The sequence below is a fragment of the Candoia aspera genome, chromosome 4, assembly GCF_035149785.1.
Source record: "Candoia aspera isolate rCanAsp1 chromosome 4, rCanAsp1.hap2, whole genome shotgun sequence".
Lineage (NCBI taxonomy): Eukaryota > Metazoa > Chordata > Lepidosauria > Squamata > Boidae > Candoia > Candoia aspera.
Window position 1 is genome coordinate 111,035,969 of NC_086156.1, and position 20,847 is coordinate 111,056,815.

A 20,847-nucleotide genomic window follows, 5' to 3' on the forward strand; every position below is an offset into this window, starting at 1 on the left:
TTGCACAAAAATTGGGAGAAAGGAAGGTCGGTCTGCATCCACACTTCACATTTTTACCTGGCAGGAATCTCTTGAGTAGATTTGGTACTCAAGCTGGATAGAGATCCAAGATGGAGAGATTATATCCCTGGATTGCAATGTTATTGTGCTGGAAAAAATCAATGTCTTTTCTGGTTTTCTCAGTACAAGGGGAGAGAACCTTGGAAGGTCTTGCATGGTTACTAAGACAGTTTCCAGGGCAATCGGTTTAAGATGGAATTTTTTTCCCACTGTTTTGTTTGGTGGAAATACCACTGTTCTTCTGACAATCAAAAGAATCTCTCGACAAGCCATGCATTTCTGCCTTGGACAGCACAGTGAATCGTTCTGAGCGATGTGCTCCTATGAACATGTTCAAGGATCTTTGGAGATGAAGTTCAAGCCAACTTATTTTATTTAGCAATAAGATGTATCACCCGCCTCAGTCCCAAAAATGCAGAAGAATGAATTCGCCAGCCAGAGGGAGCAAGTCTGACTCCTTTTGTCCTGGGATCCAGAGTTTTGGAAGGAGGATTCAAACAGGCCTACCTTCTCCTTACTTGGAGAACGTGTCCCATAAAATGGACCAGAAATCAGCCATGCGGTGGGTGTGGTGAAAAAGAGAGACAGAAGTGCGTAGATTAAATATGTTGGCAGAGTGCTAGAAAGCATTTGGCCCAGGAGAGATCAGAAAAGTCACACACCAGGCATTTCTATAAAAATAAATTTATTTACAGAAAGCACAAAAAACATATTTACAGGCTTTGCATTTTCACAGGCTCTCTGAGAGCTGCTTACTCTCTGCAAGCCTAAAGAGAAGGAAGTGAAACTAACAAGCAAACTGCCCTCGCTTCAGGCTATGCAACTATTAACACCGGAAAAGAGGACAATTAAATTCAACCTCTTCACCTGGCCAAAATGATTAGTTACCATAGTAACCTTAACCTCTAGCAGAAAACAATATACCAAACAAAATAAGATAGAAATCGTTGCAAACTTAGTAATAGGAAGACTCTAGAATTTTCCTATTCTCAACTGGGGGCCATATGGCCCTTAGGGCCCTAGGATATTTCAAAGAGGCCACAGGTAAAAAGCAGGTAACAGGCCCATGGCACAGGCAGAGTGGGACACAAAAAAGCGAAGTGTGTTAATCAGCAAATACTGTCTTTATTATGAATAAACTTATATTCTATTTACAAGCCAAGAGTTAATTGATTATCTTTTTTACCAGTTATGGGACCTGGACAAGGGGCCACAGGAGAAAAACAATATTTTAGAATTTTATCCCCCATCTTGATCCCATTTTTAATTTTATATTTCTATTTGATGTATCATCTTTTGTATTTATTGTATTTTATTCTTTTAGCTTTATTGTAAACCGCCCAGAGACCCTCCTTTGGGGGAGATGGGCAGTGGCGAAATCTGACAAATAAATAAATAAATAAATATCAGAAGGGGGCATGAAAGAAGGTTGAGTAAAACTGCTCTGGATTAAAGATAGGTAGGAAAATGGACAATTTCATTCTACTCGGATCAACGATCAACGGCAAGGGAAGTAGTAATCAAGAAATCAAATGACATATCGCGCTGGGAAAATCTTCCATCAAAGACCTATCTAAAGTTTTCAGAAGTAAAGATGTCAGTTTAAAAACAAAGGTGCATCTGACTCACGCCATGGTCTTCTGAGTTGCCACATGTGCCTGTGAAAGTTGGACATTAGAAAAGGAAGATAGAAGAAGAATCAATGCGTTCGAATTGTGGTGTTGGCAAAGATTATTGAAAATACCGTGGACTGCCAGAAGAACAAGCCAATCGGTTTTAGAAGAAACAACCAGAATGTTTTCTAGAGGTGAAGATAAGCTTAGACTCTCATACGTTGGGCACATCGTCAGGAAAGACCGATCGCTTGAAAAGGACATCATGTTTGGTAAAGTGGAGGGCCAGCGGAAAAGAGGAAGACCTTCAGTGCTATGGATTGATACAATTACAGCAACAATGGATGCAAACATTGGAACAGACAGGCATATGGCGCAAGACCCAACAGCATTTCGTTCTGTTATATAGAGGGTCACCATGAGTCGTAAACAGCTCGACAGAAGCTAACAACAACAACAACAACAGGAAAATGGAAGCAAGCATCAAATTAGTGTTAAGATCAGAAGTAAGGAATAGGATTTTAATTCTATATAACAGCTTTTGCCAGGGAAAAAACCAAATTCAGTCCCTGTGTCTGTGATCTGTAGCGGATTAAGAAAAACACTAACAGGATTGCTCTAGTTTAATACCAGATTAGACCTGATGAATTAGGTTAAGGCCCAGTTTGATCAGGATTTTGTATCGCACAATGGCTGAACCGAGTGCTTCTGAGCTGCTCTTGAGCAGGAGATAGAGACAGCACCCTCTGTGATGTGATTCTTTGGAAAGTGGGATTTGGAGGAACAGAGGAAACCCGGAGGAGTCACAAGACTAATAAATCCTCCCTGGATTTACCCAACCCCCTTTAAAACCATCTAAGTTAATGGCCATCATCATATTCTGTGGTCATCAATTCTACAGGTTATGCATTACGCATTGTGTGAAGAATTGCTTTCTCTTCTTGGTTGGGGAACGCCTTCCAATCAGATTCAATGAATGACCCTTGATCCTTGTTTGGAGGGAGGGAATCCATGTCTACTTTCCCCCATGATTTTATGCACCTCAATCACATTCTCCCTCAGCTGCCTTTCTTTCTTCCAAGACCCACTTTTCACAAAAATATGTTGAAGAAACCATCCCTGCCTTAAAAGCAAAACTTCTCATGAACTTTTATCCAAAAGACTTTCAGGGATGGCTTTTTTTCCAGTTGTTTCAATGTTACATCTGAGGAGATCTAGCAACATCATCTCTTCATTCATAGACAGAGGATTTACTTGCCTAGTGAAATTCAGTGGGTACAGTCCCCCTCATAAGCTGTTCTTGGTTTTCACAATCACCTCACAGAACACCTTCAGGGTTGTTCAGGCATGACGCAAAATATGTATTTATTTATTTGTCAAATTTATCACTGCCCATCTCCCCCACAAGGAGGGACTCTGGGCAGTTCACAATAACAATACTTAACCACAATACAATAAATAATATACAATAATATCAATAAACGGTAAAATATAAATATATTAAAATATAATCGAATCCAGATGGCTAAGGTTCTCTCTCTGCCCGCAAGTGAAACAGGGCAAGTCTAAGGAGCTAACCACCCCCAAGAGGAACTGTTCTCTTTCCTGCCCCAGGCATTTTGACAAAGCCAGGTTTCTAACTTTTTGCGGAAGTCCAGGAGCGAAGGGACCTGCCTCAACTCTGGGGGGAGAATGTTCCAAAGGGCAAACTATATAAAATTTAGTTTTACAGCTTGCCTTTCCTCCAAGAACTCAACTGAGTTTACATGAGCTCTCACTTCATTCTCAGAAGGTTGGGCTGTGACCACAATACGGTCCTCTTTTCTCACACAGAGATAATGTTACCAGAGTTTTTAGATTCTTATTTTTGTTCTTTGCTTCAGGGTCTTTATATCTGAAATACGCTAGATCACAGCTTTTGGTTCTTGTGGTTTTTAAATATTCCAACAATATATTGTGATTGTAAGCTACCCAGAGAACTTGGTTATTGGAAATTTATGTATTTATCAAATTTATATGGCCGCCCATCTCACACAAGGAGACTCTGGGTGGCATGCAATAAAACCAAATAAGAAGTTAGCTGGAATAAGTACATAAATGACCCAGCAAAAATACAAATGTACTGGGCTGTAAATAATATATGATCCACTAACATCTTTCAGTACCAGAATGATTGCTAAATGTTGAACCCCTTCCAAAGTTTGGTAAAGACTTCTGAGAAGTCTGATCATCCAGTCATATAATCAATACTGTCTGGATCCGGCTTATTTGAGAGGACATGGTTGATCTATGAAAGCCAACCAGGGTCTGATTTAGTTAGTACTCAAATGAGAAACCACCAGAAAATTTCTGTGGTAAAAGGATGGATCAGAAAGATGAATAGAAGAAGACAAGGGTGGTCCATTTCCATGTGGTTGCAAAGAATCCTACAAGGGTGTGTTCATGTCGTCAATTGGAGTTAAGTTTGACTCAAGGGAGTCTTAATCTTTTTTCCTTTACAGTTCAAGAAAATATCATGTATCCTCAGTTCTAACAGAGAAATCCTGGGACATGTCCTGGGAACATGGTTTTGTGAAGGGCTTGTAAATCATCCTTACTCCAGTGACAAAGCTTCAGTCCCCTTTCTCTGGAGAAAGCCAGCCTCCAAGCAAAGCTATTTTAGATATGCAGCCTTCTTCAGGCTGGTGCATTCAGGCACACTGGAATTATAACTCCCCATGCAGCAGAGACATCACACTGAGAACAAAGGTCCGCATAGTTAAAGCAACGGTATTCCCCATAGTAACATCTGGCTGCGAGAGCTGGACCATAAGGAAGGCTGAGAGAAGGAAGATCGATGCTTTGGAACTGTGGTGTTGGAGGAAAATTCTGAGAGTGCCTTGGACTGCAAGAAGATCAAACCAGTCCATCCTCCAGGAAATAAAGCCAGACTGCTCACTTGAGGGAATGATCTTGAAGGCAAAACTGGAATACTTTGGCCACATAATGAGAAGACAGGACACCCTGGAGAAGATGCTGATGCTAGGGAGAGTGGAGGGCAAAAGGAAGAGGGGCTGACCAAGGGCAAGGTGGATGGATGACATTGTAGAGGTGACGGACTTGTCCCTGGGGGAGCTGGGGGTGTTGACGACCGACAGGAAGCTCTGGCGTGGGCTGGTCCATGAAGTCACCCAGAGTCGGAAGCGACTAAACAAATAAACAACAACATGTTCTCATCAGCCACATTGGCTGGGCACTCTGAGAGTTACTGTTCCAACTCCTTTAGGAAGTTTTAGGAAGGATGCAAGGTAGAACTGAACAATTTGCCGGTTTATAGATTTCTGTCCTCCAGAGGGCAGTTTAGAACTTCATACTTTCTCCATCCTTTCTCAAACCACCTGCTTAACTTAAAAACCACAACTGAGGCCATGTGTGATGAACCCAATTGCCTGCCACAAGAGGAAACTACCTCCTCATTTGCAGCTTCTTCTGAACGTACGAAACAAAGTAGGATGTTAGTTTGCTTCAGAGTTCCAACAAGTATGCTTCTTCCTTCTCAACCAAACCATTATTTGACTTTCCTGGGAATTTTCTTATTGTTCCTGAAATCAGGTAATATTTCTACTGAAAAACTTTCCTTCCCCTTCCCCTTCTCCCTTCAAATTGTTAACAGATATACAGACTGATTAAACCAAGTGTGGGAAAGAAGACCAAGGGATTGGAAAATCAAGTTGGAAAAAGTGAAAACCTGATCTAATGGCTGATAATGTTACTTGCATTATTTTCTGAAAATGCAAAATGGGTAGATGGAATACTAACCTCTTCTGTGATCCAAGTCCATGTGTCTGATTCTGTGCATAATCCTGTGGTCTGTCTAGATTACCCTAACAACTCCTGTCCACAAAGGACAAAGGAATGTGGCTGAAAGCTGTAGATATTCTCTTTCTCCCCAGATCTTGCACATATGCAACTGCTTTAAGTGATTATTTTTAAAAAATTGGATCCTGATTTTTTTTTTTTAAAATGGGACTTTAAATTGTGAAATAAAATAGGTGATAGATAAGTAAATGATTTTGCTCAGGGTCCCCAAGTGAGCTTTTAGTTAACACAGCTCTGCACTGAATCTCTTCCCAAAATACCTCAGAAAAGGAAGATGCAAAGACCAAAATATCTAAATAAATATATTTATATTCTAAACTCTGTATTAATTTCTGGGGATAGTCTGGGTACTGATTCTGTTTTTGTTCTCTTAAGGAGCTTCTCAAAGCGATTCAGTGTCCCAAAGCCAAAATGAAATGGAAATCCTAGAAGGAAAAGATGCCACTTTGCCCTGCCATTTCAAAACGATCAGCCCTGCTCCAAACCTTTTTTGGTATCGTCAATATGAAAACCAAAGTCCTGAACGGATCCTGAGTGCTTACAAAGACCGTTCCAAGAATCATTACTTCCAGGAGGGAAAGTTTTCTACCACACTGGTCTTTGGAGATCAGAATTCAGTTTCTCTGAAGATTAGAAATGTCTCTCTTCTGGATGGAGCTGTCTATTTCTGCGCTCTGAACCCCACAGTGAATCATTCTTGTATGGAGACTCACACAAAAGTCAATGAAGTGAAATCAAACCCAACTCTGTACAGAGAGTCCCATCCCACAGGGACTAACTTCTCATTCATTCAACAAATGGGTTTTCTTGCAGTTATCACCATCATCTTTAAAAAGTGGTGGAGAACGAGAAAGTTAACATCCTATTGGGCTTTCAAACAAAAAAACTGATTAACTTTTTACCTGGAATCACCGGAATGATTGTAGCTCCAAAGGAACAAATATAGATAATTGACATTGAAGTAGCTGGAGGCAGAAGGGCCAGTGAGAAAGAAGCAGGGGAAAAAAAAGGAAACATAAAGGCCTTCAGTTAGGAAACAAGTGAATGTGGAGGAAGAAAGCGGTAGTGGTACCAGAAGTGGCTGGTACACTTGGTGCAAAGGATGTGGAAAAGCACTTGGTCACAGTAAGAATGGGCAGGATCTCAACTCACCAATTACAAAAGCCCATGATTTGGAACAGCACCTCTGTAATTAACCCTCTTCTAGATCCTTGGGAAGGATGTGATAGTTGAAAGTACCAAATCCACTAAGTATCTGTAACACTGCATGCAAATAATAATAAGCAACAACCATAACAATTGCTACTACCACTACTTCAAATCTTGCAGCGTGTATTTTTTAAAATAAAGTAATAATCTGTGATTAAAAAACACCAGAAGACAATTATTGGGAGGGAGTGATATTAATATGATTTCTGTGCCATTCAGTGTATAAAAATAAAGCAGTGCAATTGTTCTTCACTGGCTGGGAATTCCGGGCATTGGGATCCTGACAAACCTAGAGGGTGCCAGGCTCACCATAGCTATGCTAAAACGTGTCAACAGTGATTGTCACAATTAGGTTTCCCTCCCACCATTTCTCTAGAAGCTCATTCTAGCTAACAAGGAGATCTCCCTTTGCTTTCCTTTCACAACAATGATCCCGCTGAGAGAGAGCAACTGGTCCAAAGCAATGGTGTCTGTAAGGGTGGTCGACAAGGAAAAGATGCAGCCATAGCTATCTTGCATCTTTGACACCCCCATGGACGTCACTCTCATCCAGTGAGGTTTCCTGGCTTACAGTAGACTTGAACCTGGATCTCCCTAGTCTTAGTCTAGAGCAGAGTTTCTCTACCTCAGCAACTTTAAGATGGGTGGACGTAAATCCCCAGAATTCCCCAGACTTCCCATGGCTGGTTGGGGAATTCTGGGAGTTGAAGTCCACCCATCTTAAAGTTGCTGAGGTTGAGAAACACTGCCCCAGAGCCTTAACCACTACATTATGTGGGATTTCCGTTATCCTGTGGCAGACAAATTGTTGATGCCCCTCTTCCAAGCCATGAGAAGACCTGCCATCTTTCATGACAGGCTGGATCTTGCATTTCATAACAACCCACCTTGCCTTTTAAATGTAGACCCGCCTGCCAGTGAGGGGATCTGGATTGGTGTAATTCACAGCAAATGAAACAGTCATGGGACTCTGCTGAAACACACAGAAAACCACAACAGTGAGAAGGCAGTCAGAAGAAGGGAAGCCAGATACTTTCAAGGGCTCATTTTTCAGACAAGACACCCTGTGCTTTGAATAAACTGGATCGACGAGATGTACCAGTTCCTCACCATGAATTCGGCATCCTTGTCGCTAATATTATTGGCTCTCATGTCAAGTAAGTAATAATTTGGAAATCACTTTCTACCCTTCCTTGGACCTATGCCCACTTTTCTTTCCAAGTTCTGTCTTTTCTCACCACTCCAAGACTCTCTTCCTTGGCTCAGGTTAAGGTCTTATATTTAGCATCATTTTTATTTCTTGCATTTTGCCTTCCTTCCAAGAACTCAGGGTGGCTTACAGAGAATCTCTCTTCTTTTTGCACTCTCAAAACCAGTGCTGTCTGAGAAAGAGAGAGCAACCTATAATCGCCCCATGGGTTTCCAGGAGCCTTCAGCATGGCCTTCCTAACCCTTAGTCCAGAAACTTAATCTATATACCACCTTGACTCTCACAAATCTCTTTGAAGATATGTAAAATACCCCAGAGAACTGTATGGAGGATTCTCCTTATTTTCCATTACAATCAACTTCAAAGATACCTGGGCAATGATCAACAATTTCAGCTCAGTGATGGAAACTATTCAACCATTGTAAGCAGAGTGGTAGAAAAAGTCTATAGTTCCCTTTACAAAACGCCCTTTCTAGATGTTCCATGATAGTTCCTCTTAAATCATTCCAGAGGAGAGAGAGGGCAGAGAGAGTTGGAGGGCAAAAGTCCTTCACTTTGAAGAGCTAGAACCGTAGAAGAGATGCATTAGGAAGTCACCACAGAGGTCCTCTAGTCAAGCCCCTTGCGCAGCACAGGAATCCACTAAGGCACCTCTGCCCAGAGCCCATCAGCTCCGATTTGAAGCCTCCTGTGAGAGGGAACCCACCACTCTTTCAGGGAGACAGTTCCACTGCTTAGTGCCTCTTATCTAAAGTGATACCTTTGATCCATGAATGTCCAGCACTCCCATCAGGGACCACAGATGTTGACTTCCTGTTCTTTGTCTGTGTTTGATTCTACAGGAACCCTTCCCTGCCAGGCTGACAATATTGCCCAAGAATCCCTCCTAGAAGCATTCAATGGAAGCAGACAGGCTCTTGCTTGCTCTCACCCTGATATTAAAACCAGTGACAATATCGTTTGGTATCGACAGTTCCCTGGCCAGCCCCCCCTTCTCATTGCAAATGCATACAAGGGAGAGTCAGAAAGCAGAGAAGTCAAGGGGGTTTCTGTAGTTGTTGCTGCTGACCGAAAGACTAGCACCCTCGGCTTCCCCAGAGTCACCCTGGAGGATGAGGCACTGTACCTCTGTGCTCTGGCGGACACTGTGTCACACCCTAGAGACTCTCCTTTGCAAGAACCCATTTGCAGTAAAGCGGCCAGCAGAGCCAGGAAGGAAAGGCAGGTGTGGAAACACACATCGCAGTCTGAATCTGCCCAGGACTGCTTTTGCTTGGATGATTGGAGGATGAGTGGAGGCTTTCTATACTTTGCAGGTCATTTCCGTTCCAGATTAAGGTGCTTTTTGGAAATCCCCTAATTAAGCATGCCAAGAAAAATTCAGGAAACAAAATAGGAAGGAAGGAAGGAAGGAAGGAAGGAAGGAAGGAAGGAAGGAAGGAAGGAAGGAAGGAAGGAAGGAGGGCTTCTATAGATTTATCTTAAATCTAGATTGAAAGTTAAATTTGCAAAATTTTCTCTTTCCTTCCACATTACATCAAGATACTTTTGGCTGTGTGTAGGTGCCTTTGAGTCATTGTTGACTCCTGGCAACTGCCTGGACTAGTTCCTTCAGTTTCCTTGGCAAGATTTCAGAAGTGGTTTGCCATTGCCTGCTTCCTAGGGCTGAGAGAGAAGGACTGGCCCAAGGTCACCCAGCTGTCTTCATGCCTAAGGCGGGACTAGAACTCTCAGTCTCCTGGTTTCTAGTCTGATGCCTTAATCACTACGCCAAACCGGCTGTCCTGAAGATATTTAGGGAACAGAAACCGCCCAATCCGTGAGTTGATTGTGATCTGTCATCGCAGCGTTACAAGTGCTTGGGCCGCTCTTCCATATACTGTATATGGAATGTGTACCTAATTATCTCAATAAACTGGTCCTTTCCAAATAGGTGTGAAGTATCGGTGGCCCCTGAGTGTAAAGAAATAGCACCTCTCACACATTCAGAGGAACCGTCATCCTAACAACCATCACCTGACTTCAGGACAAATGGCTAGGAATGAAGTGAACACCTTAAATTGGAGCTCACTCGGCCCAAATCAGAGTCCCCCTCAAAGGCTGTGCAGAATCGGTGTTATCTTCCCATAATACATTTAACAAACAGAACTTCCCCCGTTTGCACCTGGAGCAGAACTGTTTCTGTAGATTTCTTCACCCATTCCTACTTTTCAGAGATCAGCCAGAGATCAGCCCTGAGATCAGGACATCACCAGGGACTTGACAATGAACTGTACAACCACCCAATTTAGGTCTGGGGATGTCCTCCCTACCATGGTCTCTCCATCAGCATTTATAATATTCCTGGCTTTAATTCTAAGAGATTGACATTTTTAAATTAAACAAAAGAGCATAAATGATAGAGCAAAAGTATGCTCAAATATTTGTCAGCTAAAATATCTCTTTTTCTCATTAATCATTGCAAGACTAAATAAAAAAAATAAAGATTTAAAGAAATAAGGCTTTATAAATATAAATAAAGTCCTAAAGGCTCCCACTCATTCTTGGATATTGACGGTTTATATACACATCTCATTAGCGATGTCTTCATTATTAATGGGTTAAATGGAAAAGATCCTTGTTGATGCCGCTAGTCAGAATTACTTCTCCTTCTGTAGACTTCCATGGTTCTTTGGCTCCAAAATCCAAAATAAAAATCCTAGGAAGCCTCATTGTTTCTATTTCACTCTGCATGTTAAGAGTACAATCCACTAACTATCTTCCACCTTTTTTATTTCTGCAGGAAGGGTGGAAGGAGACTCTGTCAACCAACCAGACCGTTCTATTACAGTGCAAGAAGGGCAGAATGTCCTGCTATCATGCAAATACGAAACCACTACCTCACCATACCTTTTCTGGTATAAGCAAAATATATACAGTAGCCCTCAGCTCCTCCTGGCAAGTTACGACACTGAAGGACACAGCCAGAACTTTTCAGCAAACCTTGACAAGGTGGCGAAGTCTTTTCATCTGATCAAGGAGTCTGTTGAGCTGAAAGACACAGCTGTCTACTTCTGTGCCTTGAGTGACACAGTGAGCACTGTAGCATGGAGAATGGGACAAAAACCCACCCAGTGGCAAAATGCAGAAGCTCTTACCATATATAGTGTCAGCAGATGAATGCATTAGAGACTTAGTGCTCCTTTGTGCAACAGCAGTGATGGCTGAGGGATTATGATCACCCATCAGAACATACTTCAAATCTTCATGACATTGTTTCAGAAGAAAGTCCAAGCCCAGCTACAGCCAAGATCTGGAAGGAAGGGTCGAGTTTGATGACCCAAGACAGCAATAAAGTACCTACTTGTGAAAAATCCAGGGATCAAAGCAGCTGAAAGAACAAGACACAGGGCCAATTCTTCATGACACTTCACTGATGGCTGAGGGATGAAGATCACCCATCAAACCAGATGTTGATGACACTGATTCTGTTGAGGTTTTCCTACTAACGATTAAGACTGCTATTATACCTAATCATTTTGGCCCGGTGAAGAGGTTGTATTTGATTGTCTCCTCGCACGTGCTTCATGCAAATTGCCTGGGGGGAGGAAACCTGCCGGACTTGTTTCTTACTTCCTCTTTTTTCTCTGCCGGCAATGTAGCCAAGCAAGGCTTGCTCCAAAGCGGAGCTAAGTCTTTTAAATATGTTTTGCTTTTGTTTTGCTTTCTGTAAATAAATTATTTTTATAGAAATGCTTGGTGTGTGACTTTTTTGACCTCTCCTGGGCTAAAGGCTTTCCCAGCATCTGCCAACAGATTCAAAAGAAAACCCAAGCAGAACTAGAACCAAGATCTAGAATGAAGAGTCCACCTTGGTGCACATATTTATTCCTTGGTGTATTTATTGCACCAAGAGAGCCATAGAGTACTTACTCAAAGCAAATTGCAAAGTTGTGAAAAATCAGGGATCAAAGCAGCTGCAAGAACAAGATGCAGACCCATTCCTCACACCAAAAGGATTGCACAAGGAAGGTCATAAAATGCTCTGAATTATCAGGAGCCAGGAAAGGTCCAAAGAACTAGGTTCATGGCAAGGAGGAAGGGGTGAGGCTGTGCAAGAGAAGACTTCCATAGTTTGCAAGCTATGTGCAAGTGGTCAGAAACAAAAACAGGAAAAAAAAAGATTGTAGGCATCTCTCTCTCATGGTTCAAATGTTTGTGATTTATGAGGCTGAAGGAAAGGTCCTGGTCCTGCAAATTCTGTGTCTTCCAAGGACTGTCAAGCGCCTTCTCTTTTTAGGGCATGAAAGAAGCTGCAGGATCTGGTCTCCAATATCTACTACAACTTTCTCAACACTACTTAGTTTCTGGAATTCATGATTTTCTGCCTCAATTCTGCAATTCCTTGATCCCATATAATGAGCATGACATGGGATGATCTGATCATGGACTGAATCCACATACACATACACAGACCTCTGCCACTCTGCATAGTCAAATTTCCATATCATTATTAAAAGTTCATAAATAAGTTTTTGTCTATCTAAAACTCCAACACATAGTCCACGTGAGTTTTGGAGAAATACATTGATGTAATCTATTTTACATATTTTATCTGACTCTAAGATCACTGTTGGCCCAAGATTCCCACTGGTATTTACCTGGTTCATTCCATAAATACTCAGTTTATACCTTTTTTGTACTCTTTTTGGTACCAGGTAAAAATAACTCATGCGCACAAGCATGCACACACACACACACACAAACACACACTCCTTTAGAATTTATTTTAAATAATCAAGACCAGTTATGGCCAAAGAATGGGGAATTTGGAGAGTGTTGTTCTTAATCTCTACCGGTGAATATTTTTACAGGCCATATTATCATTGCCCATTCTTACGCCTTGTAACTTGAATTTTAATTTTTGCATTATGATGATGATGATGATTATTGTAAGGTATCCAAAGTAGTTGTTTCTTGAGTGGAATATAAATAGTAAAAATAATTCAACCAATAAACAAATATTACTGGCTGATCTTTAATCATGAGCCTCTATCTTACAAAAAAAATCACAAATTGTTGAACGTATATCAATTAGTTTCTGAAATTATCCAATGGGAGGTGGGCTGTGTGTCCAAGAACACTGGATATCAGCTTCCAGACTAGATTTGCTGCTTATATTATACTTAGCAATTTCATCAGGTTTTCCCCAGCATACTACAACCCCCAGCATTCTCTTCAACCTGGCTGGAGATTTTATTATTTGTAGTCCTAAAACAAATAGGAGGCGCTAATTTAGGGAAAACTATGTTGGGACCTAAGAAGGTAGCTCCCATCTTCACACATTCTCTGTCCTTTCTGAAATAATATTTTTCATTTAAAAGCCGCAACCAAAAGCATGTGTAATGAATGTAATAACTTGTCATGGGGGAAAAAAGCTTATCTGTCTGTCTGTCTGTCTGTCTGTCTATCATCCATCCATCCATCCATCCATCCATCCATCCAAGTGTAGGAAATCAGAGAGGTTTCCAACTACTTTAAAACTCCAACAAGCACAAGCATTTTTGTCCTTCTAAACTGCACTGCCATTTGGCTTTTCTCTCTGCTCCTGAGATCAGATAACATTTCTGCTAAGAATCTATCTCAGATTCAGGGTATTTGTTTCTTTTAAACCACTGAGTTGATGCAGCTGTTGAGCAGATGAAGTCCAACACAACTGAAGGCCATCAGGTTGGAAAGATGAATTGTCCAATAATTGATAAGCTTCCTTCCCTAGACAGACATTTCTTGAAAGTGCTGAACAGGTGGAAGATACATCAATGCCAGTTGTGATCCAAATCTCCACATCTGGCTCTGGTGTGGAGACTTTGGGACTCTCTGGGGTTCATGGCCTCAAAAATCCTCCAACCCTCCCTTCCAAATGCAAGGCAGTACAGCTGAACTTTATTAACTTACGTGCATTTCTTTGTATCTATTCACCCTAATCCCTTCATTCCCAGATCTACTTTGAGTGTGGCATGAAACAGCACTGTGAATCCAGACCAATGGATTTGAAAGGAAGCTATTGTTAAAAAATGGAAAATCTTCCAAAAACTCCAAAGAATGAATGAAGAGAGAGAGAGAGAGAGAGAGAGAGAGATTTTTTGAACTGGCAGAAATATAAAATACACCAAATACGGATTGCGTAGGAGCATTACCCAAAAATTTTAAGGTGGAGAAAATATAGAATCATAGAATTGGTAGGGGCCACTTTGATCATGCATTCTAACTCAATGCAGGAATATAAATTAAAACATCACAGAGACAGAAGGATGTCTAGCCTCTACTTGTCCCAAAAGCCACCATTCTGGGTCCCTGGTCCTCACATTCAATAAGAACCAGCATTCCTATAACTAATTTCCATCAAACCTGCCCATAGAAAGCAAGGGCCCCTCACATCCGTAGGTTCTTCATAACGTCTGTTATCTTCCCATAATATGTTTCTAAAAGAGCAGTTCACCACAATTTCTAAGAGGGTCAGTACCATCCCTGTAGGTTTTCATTCTTTGCTTCTGCACCCATGATTTCTTCAGTTAGTAAGTCATCCACATACTAACCACAGCAGCTAAGACCTATGCCTTTCATCTCTGATCCTTAAGTGCTTACAAAAGTGATACCAGGGACATTCAATATTAGTTTTTGTCCTGATGTTGCTTAGTTCTTTGCTCGGAACCTCCCAGTCTTGGAGGTACGGACTTTTGCATACCACTTAGAGGACAAATACAATCTTGGTCTGAATGATGTTTACCTTCTGGAACATCTTGAACTATGGAGTTCAAGCTCCTGAAGAAAAGATTCATGCTTCACTATCAAAAGTCCATCTTCCCAGGTTCAAAACTATGTTTGGTAGTTGGATTGCCCAAATGAAAAAATGAGGTATCTTTCAGTAGCTTTGTCATTTCTGGTTTGAAACTTGCAATGCCATTTAACTTTCAGACAGGAGGTGGAGTTGTCAGATTGTTTGCACTCCCAGGGTGAACAAGTCACTATAGAAATGTAAAACACCAAGTTTTCTTCAGCTCACCGAGGCATTCTGACCACTAACCACATCCTATGAGGTTCTACCATTGGAAGATTTCTTCTGAATTGCTTAACAAAACAAATTGGCTGGATTTCACAAGTTGCCTTTTTCTGTTTCACATGATGCTGAGTGCAGTGCAAATCTCAAAAGCCAATCAAAATATTTGCTTTGCGTCTATATCCCTTCTTAATTTCTTCTCTGCTAGATCAAGCAAGATGTTTCTTTCATGGTCACTGGTGCTGTTAATCTTGGGTAAGTGATGATAATGATTTCTTCTCTCTCTGCCTCACATCCAGGCCTCTTTAAACTTTTGCTAGTATAAATGATCCTCGTGCTTAAACCATTCTCATTTGTGTGCAAACTAAGTCTTAGGTAAATGATGGCTGATTTATTTTTTGTCTTCATAACTTGATTTCAGTGCCTAAGATTCAGTAGCAGGCATACTGAGTCCCTGAGCTTCCTCTGAATTTATGAGTGGGTCTCATTCATGGCCTAGCACACAAGGATCGAGGGATATCCTTGTAAGGTGATTTGTGTTCATTGATAAGGCAAGGAACAATTTCACATTGTGTGGGGCTACTATGTAAAATAAATATAAAGAAAGAAAGAAATAAAAAGTTCTACAGAGTTTGGTAAATTTTCAGATGTCATAAAATCAGATTTAATAAAGATGCACCCATGCTGCCTGTCTGATGTAACCTTTTCCGCTATTATTTTTTTCTGGCAGGAAAGAGCACTGGAGTCACCATAACCCAGACTGAAGGCACTGTGACTATCATACAAGGACAACCTGTATTTCTCAATTGCACCTATGAAAAAAGTGTAGATTATCAACCAAGCCCATTCTGGTACATTCAATATCTTGGTCATCCACCTAAGGTTTTTCAGAGTGTTTCTCTGATATCTAGTCCAGATGTTAGCCTCCCTCAAGACTTCGAAGTCACATATAATAAAAGAGAAAAGACTTTCAACATGAAGAAATTGATCAGCCAACTGAATGATTCAGCTATCTACTTCTGTGCTGTGAGCAGCACAGTGAGAGTGGGCAGAAGAGAAGCAGATCAAAAACCTGCAGAGAGACAGATGGAGAAGAGCATTTGCAAGATTTCAAGGCCTTAAACTACCATCAAATATATAACTACTTGGAAGCAAGATCTACCCAATTTCATGAGATGAGTAGGACCTCACTTCTCTAACTTGGTCTCCTCTACATAGGGAATGGGAATGATCAGGTAGGAATCACGGTCTAATACATCTGGGTGGTACCAGGTTGAAGTTGATTTGGATCAGATTCAATGGGGTTTTTATTACTTCCTACCACTTTGAGAAAATGTGTTTGCTCCATCTGAATATTCCTCGTATTCTTAGTCTTGTTTGCTCTCTTCAGAGTCAGGATTTTGCACATTCTGAATGGCTTGAGGATTTAAATGCTCAGCTTTCCATCAAGTAAGATGTAGAAGTTTCTTGGCAAGAACACAAAATAATTAGAGTCTATTGAAGTGGGTGGCTATAATAAAAGTAATGAAATAAGTTGATAAATAAAATTATCAGTTGACATCAAGGGCAATAATTGATTTGCCAGAGGGTCATACCTGTACATTTGACCTGTACATTTGTCTTGCAAAACAAAAACTGATATAAGAAGGTGGTTGGACCTCAGAAAGAGAAGACAGAGGAGACGGATCGGTTTTAGAGTCAATGGATTGGATTCCTTGATTATTAAATATAATTTGATTTGTGGAATCTTGGTCTAATTGAATGCATCCATTTCACTTTCAAACCAAATATAACAGCACTGGCATAATGAAATGTACACAAGAAACTCCTTACTCCAACTGTCATAGATTTCAAGGTCCACCATTCCAAAGGCCTGACAGCAAATTTATCATGGCCCTCTGTCTGTTTTATCCTTTTCTCCTCCCTCCAGAAGGGCCTGGAAGAAGGAATAGAAATAAGATCTAATCCTGATGTTGACCTAATAGGATGATTCTATATTTAACTCATGTCTCCTACTCTGGAATAGCTTTTATTTATTCTGCTTCCTTTGTACTGAATTAGGATACTTCTCTTCCCCGTTTTCTTTAGAATGTTCTCATCAAAAGAATAACAACCCTGTCTTCCTTTGCCATAACAAGTGTAACAGGGAAATCGGCGACACAGAACCAAAACTTGTTATAAAAAAGAGCGTAAATGTTGATCAGCTCTACCTATGAATAGTTTCTTACCCCTCCTGGGATCAACTAATGTATTTTCATCAGAAAGAGCCATCAACCCATGGTTTCTTAACCAATTGCCTTACGGTTTCCAAGGAAGGATGTTCCTTCACTGCAGACAGTGAATGTTGAGGGTTTATGTCAGGTCTCAGGGCTGCAGAGAAGCTGTTGCAGGGTTAGAATTGTCCCAAGGGTTATATAAAAAAAGCAAGAGAGAAGAGGAGGCAGGATCAGTTAAGGGCAAGGGAATTCAACATCCCCTTCCCACCACTGTGGTTGCTTTTTGGCCAAAGAGAATTCTGTGTTCCAAACATTCACCAAGACATGCAGCAAGGAGGGCAAGGAGTTGTATGCAGAGTATGGATGTAAAGAAAGGGGCAGTGTTTCAATAGTGCAGTCACCGATGCCATTTTGACTTTTTTGACCCTCCCCTCTGATCGTCCTTGTACATAGGATGTGAGATTTACCCATGTGTCCTGTGGGATGCGGTGGCGCTGCGGGTTAAACCGCTGAGCTGCCGATCGGAAGGTTTGAAACCGCGCGGTGGGGTGAGCTCCCGTTGCTCGTCCCAGCTCCTGCTCACCTAGCAGTTCGAAAACATGCAAATGTGAGTAGATCAATAGGTACCGCTTCGGCGGGAAGGTAACGGCGTTCCGTGTCGTCATGCTGGCCACATGACCTGGAAAATGTCTACGGACAACGCCGGCTCTAAGGCTTAGAAACGGAGATGAGCACCGCCCCCTAGAGTCGGACACGACTGGACTTTACGTCAAGGGAAACCTTTACCTTTACCTTTACCTATGATTGACCTGCCATTTCTTTTTTTCCCCTTTTTTATATAATTTCATTGAAAGTTTCGAACACAAGAATAAGACTAATATAAACCAAAATAGAGCGAAAAAGGAAAAAGAAAAAAAACCAGAAAAAACCTATAGGTGCAAAAAGAAAAAGAGTAGCAGAAGAACAGCAAAGAAAAATGACACGAAGAAGTGGTTTCCAATCTTCATTACAGCAGTTATAAGTGCAATTATAAACTGACCTCCTACTCTAAGGTTACAGCGTGACTCTCTTCTTTCTATAATCTATCCTATCTAATCGTCAAAGCCATAAATCATAAGTTCATTTTCTTTTTTACACATAAAGTCCATCAGGGGTTTCCAGTCACCCATAAACATCGATATTGTCTCTGATCAAACAAGGCAGTTTAGCCATTTCAGTGAGTTCTGTCATGATCACTAGCTCTATCTTTATTGTAAGGTTACATTAACCGAGTCTTGCAAGACTGAAAGTCTTTCTCCCCTCCTCTCCTTTTACTCTCCGGAAAACTAGGGAGGGCCCCTTCTGGAATGCTTCCCATGCCCTCCCTTCTCCTGTGGGCTGAGATCTCTTTTACATACCAGTTGTCCAGCCTGAGGCTCTTCCTCCTGTCTCCCAAGGTCATTCCCACCTATCATTACGTCAGGCTGCTTAGACAAGCCAGCTCTTCCTATTTCCTCTTGCAAGCCATGAGAGAACAAACTTCCAGCTCGAACCCCAATCAGATAATGATTTTCCTCTTTCATCCGAGCAGGTGCCCAGTGCTTGCTGGACACTTAATCCTCATTAATATCTAAACTTCCTTTGCTGATGCCTAAACTAAGGAACTCTGGGTGTGCAGGGGGAAAGGGCTATAACATTTGCCCAACGGAAGCAACCCCTTTCAGGTGGTTAGCAAAGGAAGTGAAACCTTAGTGTCCTGTGAGGGCTTTGCCTGTGGCTGGAGCAAGAACAGCAAATTCCCTTGTCTCCTGGGTCTCCTACCCTCTGGAGACCACTGCCTTGAAGTCTTCTCATGAGGAGCAACTATGTGGAGCACAACGTGGCTGATCTCCTGTCCTCTCTTTCTCCAGAGAGGGTCAAAGGAGCCGATATACTCATTGGCTCCTTGATCTCAGCCACAATCATCAGATCTGCAAAACACAGAGCCGTGCTCAGTCCGCCATTCCTTCCCTGCAAGTCCATTACTGGGGACAATTTAAATAAACACAATGCTGTTTGTTTCAGTCCTGGCACCTCTTTTAATGTCCTCCTGCTTCGGTATCCGTCCTGAAAATTCTAAATTAGCTGGCAATATAAGAATGTCAGAAAACGCCAAGTTAAATGCCAGCCGTTGTGAGGGTTGCTTTTGCCAGCTGTCCAAGCAATCTGCAGAATATTCGAGCCACTCTGTATGGAACAGCCTGTCCCGTCCCAGGATCACTTGGCCACCATCCGGAACTGCAGCACCATCTCTGGGATATTTGTGTTTGGATTAAGGAGCAGCCAACAAGCATTATTTGTGCAATCCCATGCTCCAAAGCCCCCTTTCCATTCATTTCTGAGGAACTAAATTGAACAAGAAACAATTGCATGTCCTTAATCTTAATTTCAACAGGAGATAAGGAAGGTTCAACATTTTAGAATCAGTGCCTCGTAACAAGTGAGGGCTTTTAACAGACTTTACCAAAGAGGATAGAGTACATGCTTCCTCCTTCTGCAATTTTTGGGAAGTGTCACGCTCTCTTCCAGAATGGTGATCCTTGCCCATCCTTAGTTTCAAAGGGAAGTGCTGAATATTTTCTTAATTTTTTTCTGCAGTGTTAACTCTGAGGTAAACGTTGTTGAGAAACTTGTGAGGTAAACCTGTGAGGTAAACTTTACTGAGAAACTTGTGAGGTAAACCTGTGAGGTAAAGTTGACTGAGAAAACTGTGAGGTAAACAGGTGAAGTAAACCTGTGAGGTAAACTTTACTGAGAAACTTGTGAGGTAAACAGGTGAAGTAAACCTGTGAGGTAAACTGCTGAGAAACTTGTGAGGGAAACCTGTGAGGTAAAGTGACTGAGAAAACTGTGAGGTAAACTGCTGAGAAACTTGTGAGGGAAACCTGTGGGGTAAAGTTGACTGAGAAATTGTCCTCTGTGGCTCAAATCAAGACAAAATCAATGGGTAGGGTCAAAAAAAGAAGAGATGGCAATGGTGACAGTGTTATCAACCTCCCCACCTCTTTTTATATGTATGTGGCACACATAAATAGGGGTGGGGCTGCATCACATGGTTGTGGCCACCATCTTGATTGTTTGATCCCCATGGATGTCTCTGCCCATGAAGTCAATATGACTTAGGTTAAGCATTGTTTTTCTTGATTTCACTACATCTATTCTTAAAATTACTAGATTTACAGGTAGTTCTCATTTAGTGACTCCTTCATTTAGCGACCATTCACATTTACGACAGTGATGAAAAAGTGACTTTATGACCAATCCTCACATTTATGACCTTTGCAGGTCTGTAAAACAAGGAAAGCTGAAGCAAAATCATAAGCACAGTTGGGGTTTCACTTAGCGACTGCTTCGCTTAACAACCAAATTGCAGGGCCCAATTGTGTTCACTAAATGAGGACTCCCTGTAGTTTTATCCCAGGTTATATTACATTAAGCTCAAAATCTGCGGTCCTACGAAGAAAGGATCCAGCTGGGCTGGAAGGGGCTTGCAATACTGTAAAGCCTTCACTGACTGTGGTTTTAACAAGTAAGAACTACAGGCTTCATTTTGGAAAAGGAACAGAGTTAATAGTAAAAGCAGGTAATTCTTGTCTATCAGTCTGTGTTTACGATAAGACACCATAG

General features: G+C 41.5%; 1 protein-coding gene and 1 gene segment (V, D, J or C); both read left to right on the forward strand.

Moving 5' to 3' along the window:
• Positions 1-7,836: 7,836 nt before the first annotated feature.
• Positions 7,837-16,156, forward strand: LOC134497076 (uncharacterized). The gene is made up of 4 exons (XM_063302792.1): positions 7,837-7,897; positions 10,733-11,097; positions 15,043-15,241; positions 15,717-16,156. The coding sequence occupies exons 1-4, from the start codon at positions 7,852-7,854 to the stop codon at positions 16,106-16,108; spliced, it is 1,002 nt and encodes a 333-aa protein (XP_063158862.1). The 5' UTR covers positions 7,837-7,851; the 3' UTR covers positions 16,109-16,156.
• Positions 16,157-16,207: 51 nt separating this feature from the next.
• LOC134497077 (T-cell receptor alpha chain constant-like) overlaps positions 16,208-20,847 on the forward strand; it is a 58,371-nt gene continuing 53,731 nt past the window's right edge. Inside the window, 1 exon segment of the C gene segment in view lies at positions 16,208-16,221. Coding sequence covers positions 16,208-16,221 — 14 coding nt within the window.

Coding starts and splice junctions, on each gene's coding strand:
- LOC134497076 (XM_063302792.1), top strand. CDS start 7,852: ATGAATTCGGCATCCTTGTCGCTAATATTATTGGCTCTCATGTCAA. Junction 7,898..10,732: donor ATTATTGGCTCTCATGTCAA/GTAAGTAATAAT, acceptor TTATTTCTGCAG/GAAGGGTGGAAGGAGACTCT. Junction 15,242..15,716: donor ACTGGTGCTGTTAATCTTGG/GTAAGTGATGAT, acceptor TTTTTCTGGCAG/GAAAGAGCACTGGAGTCACC.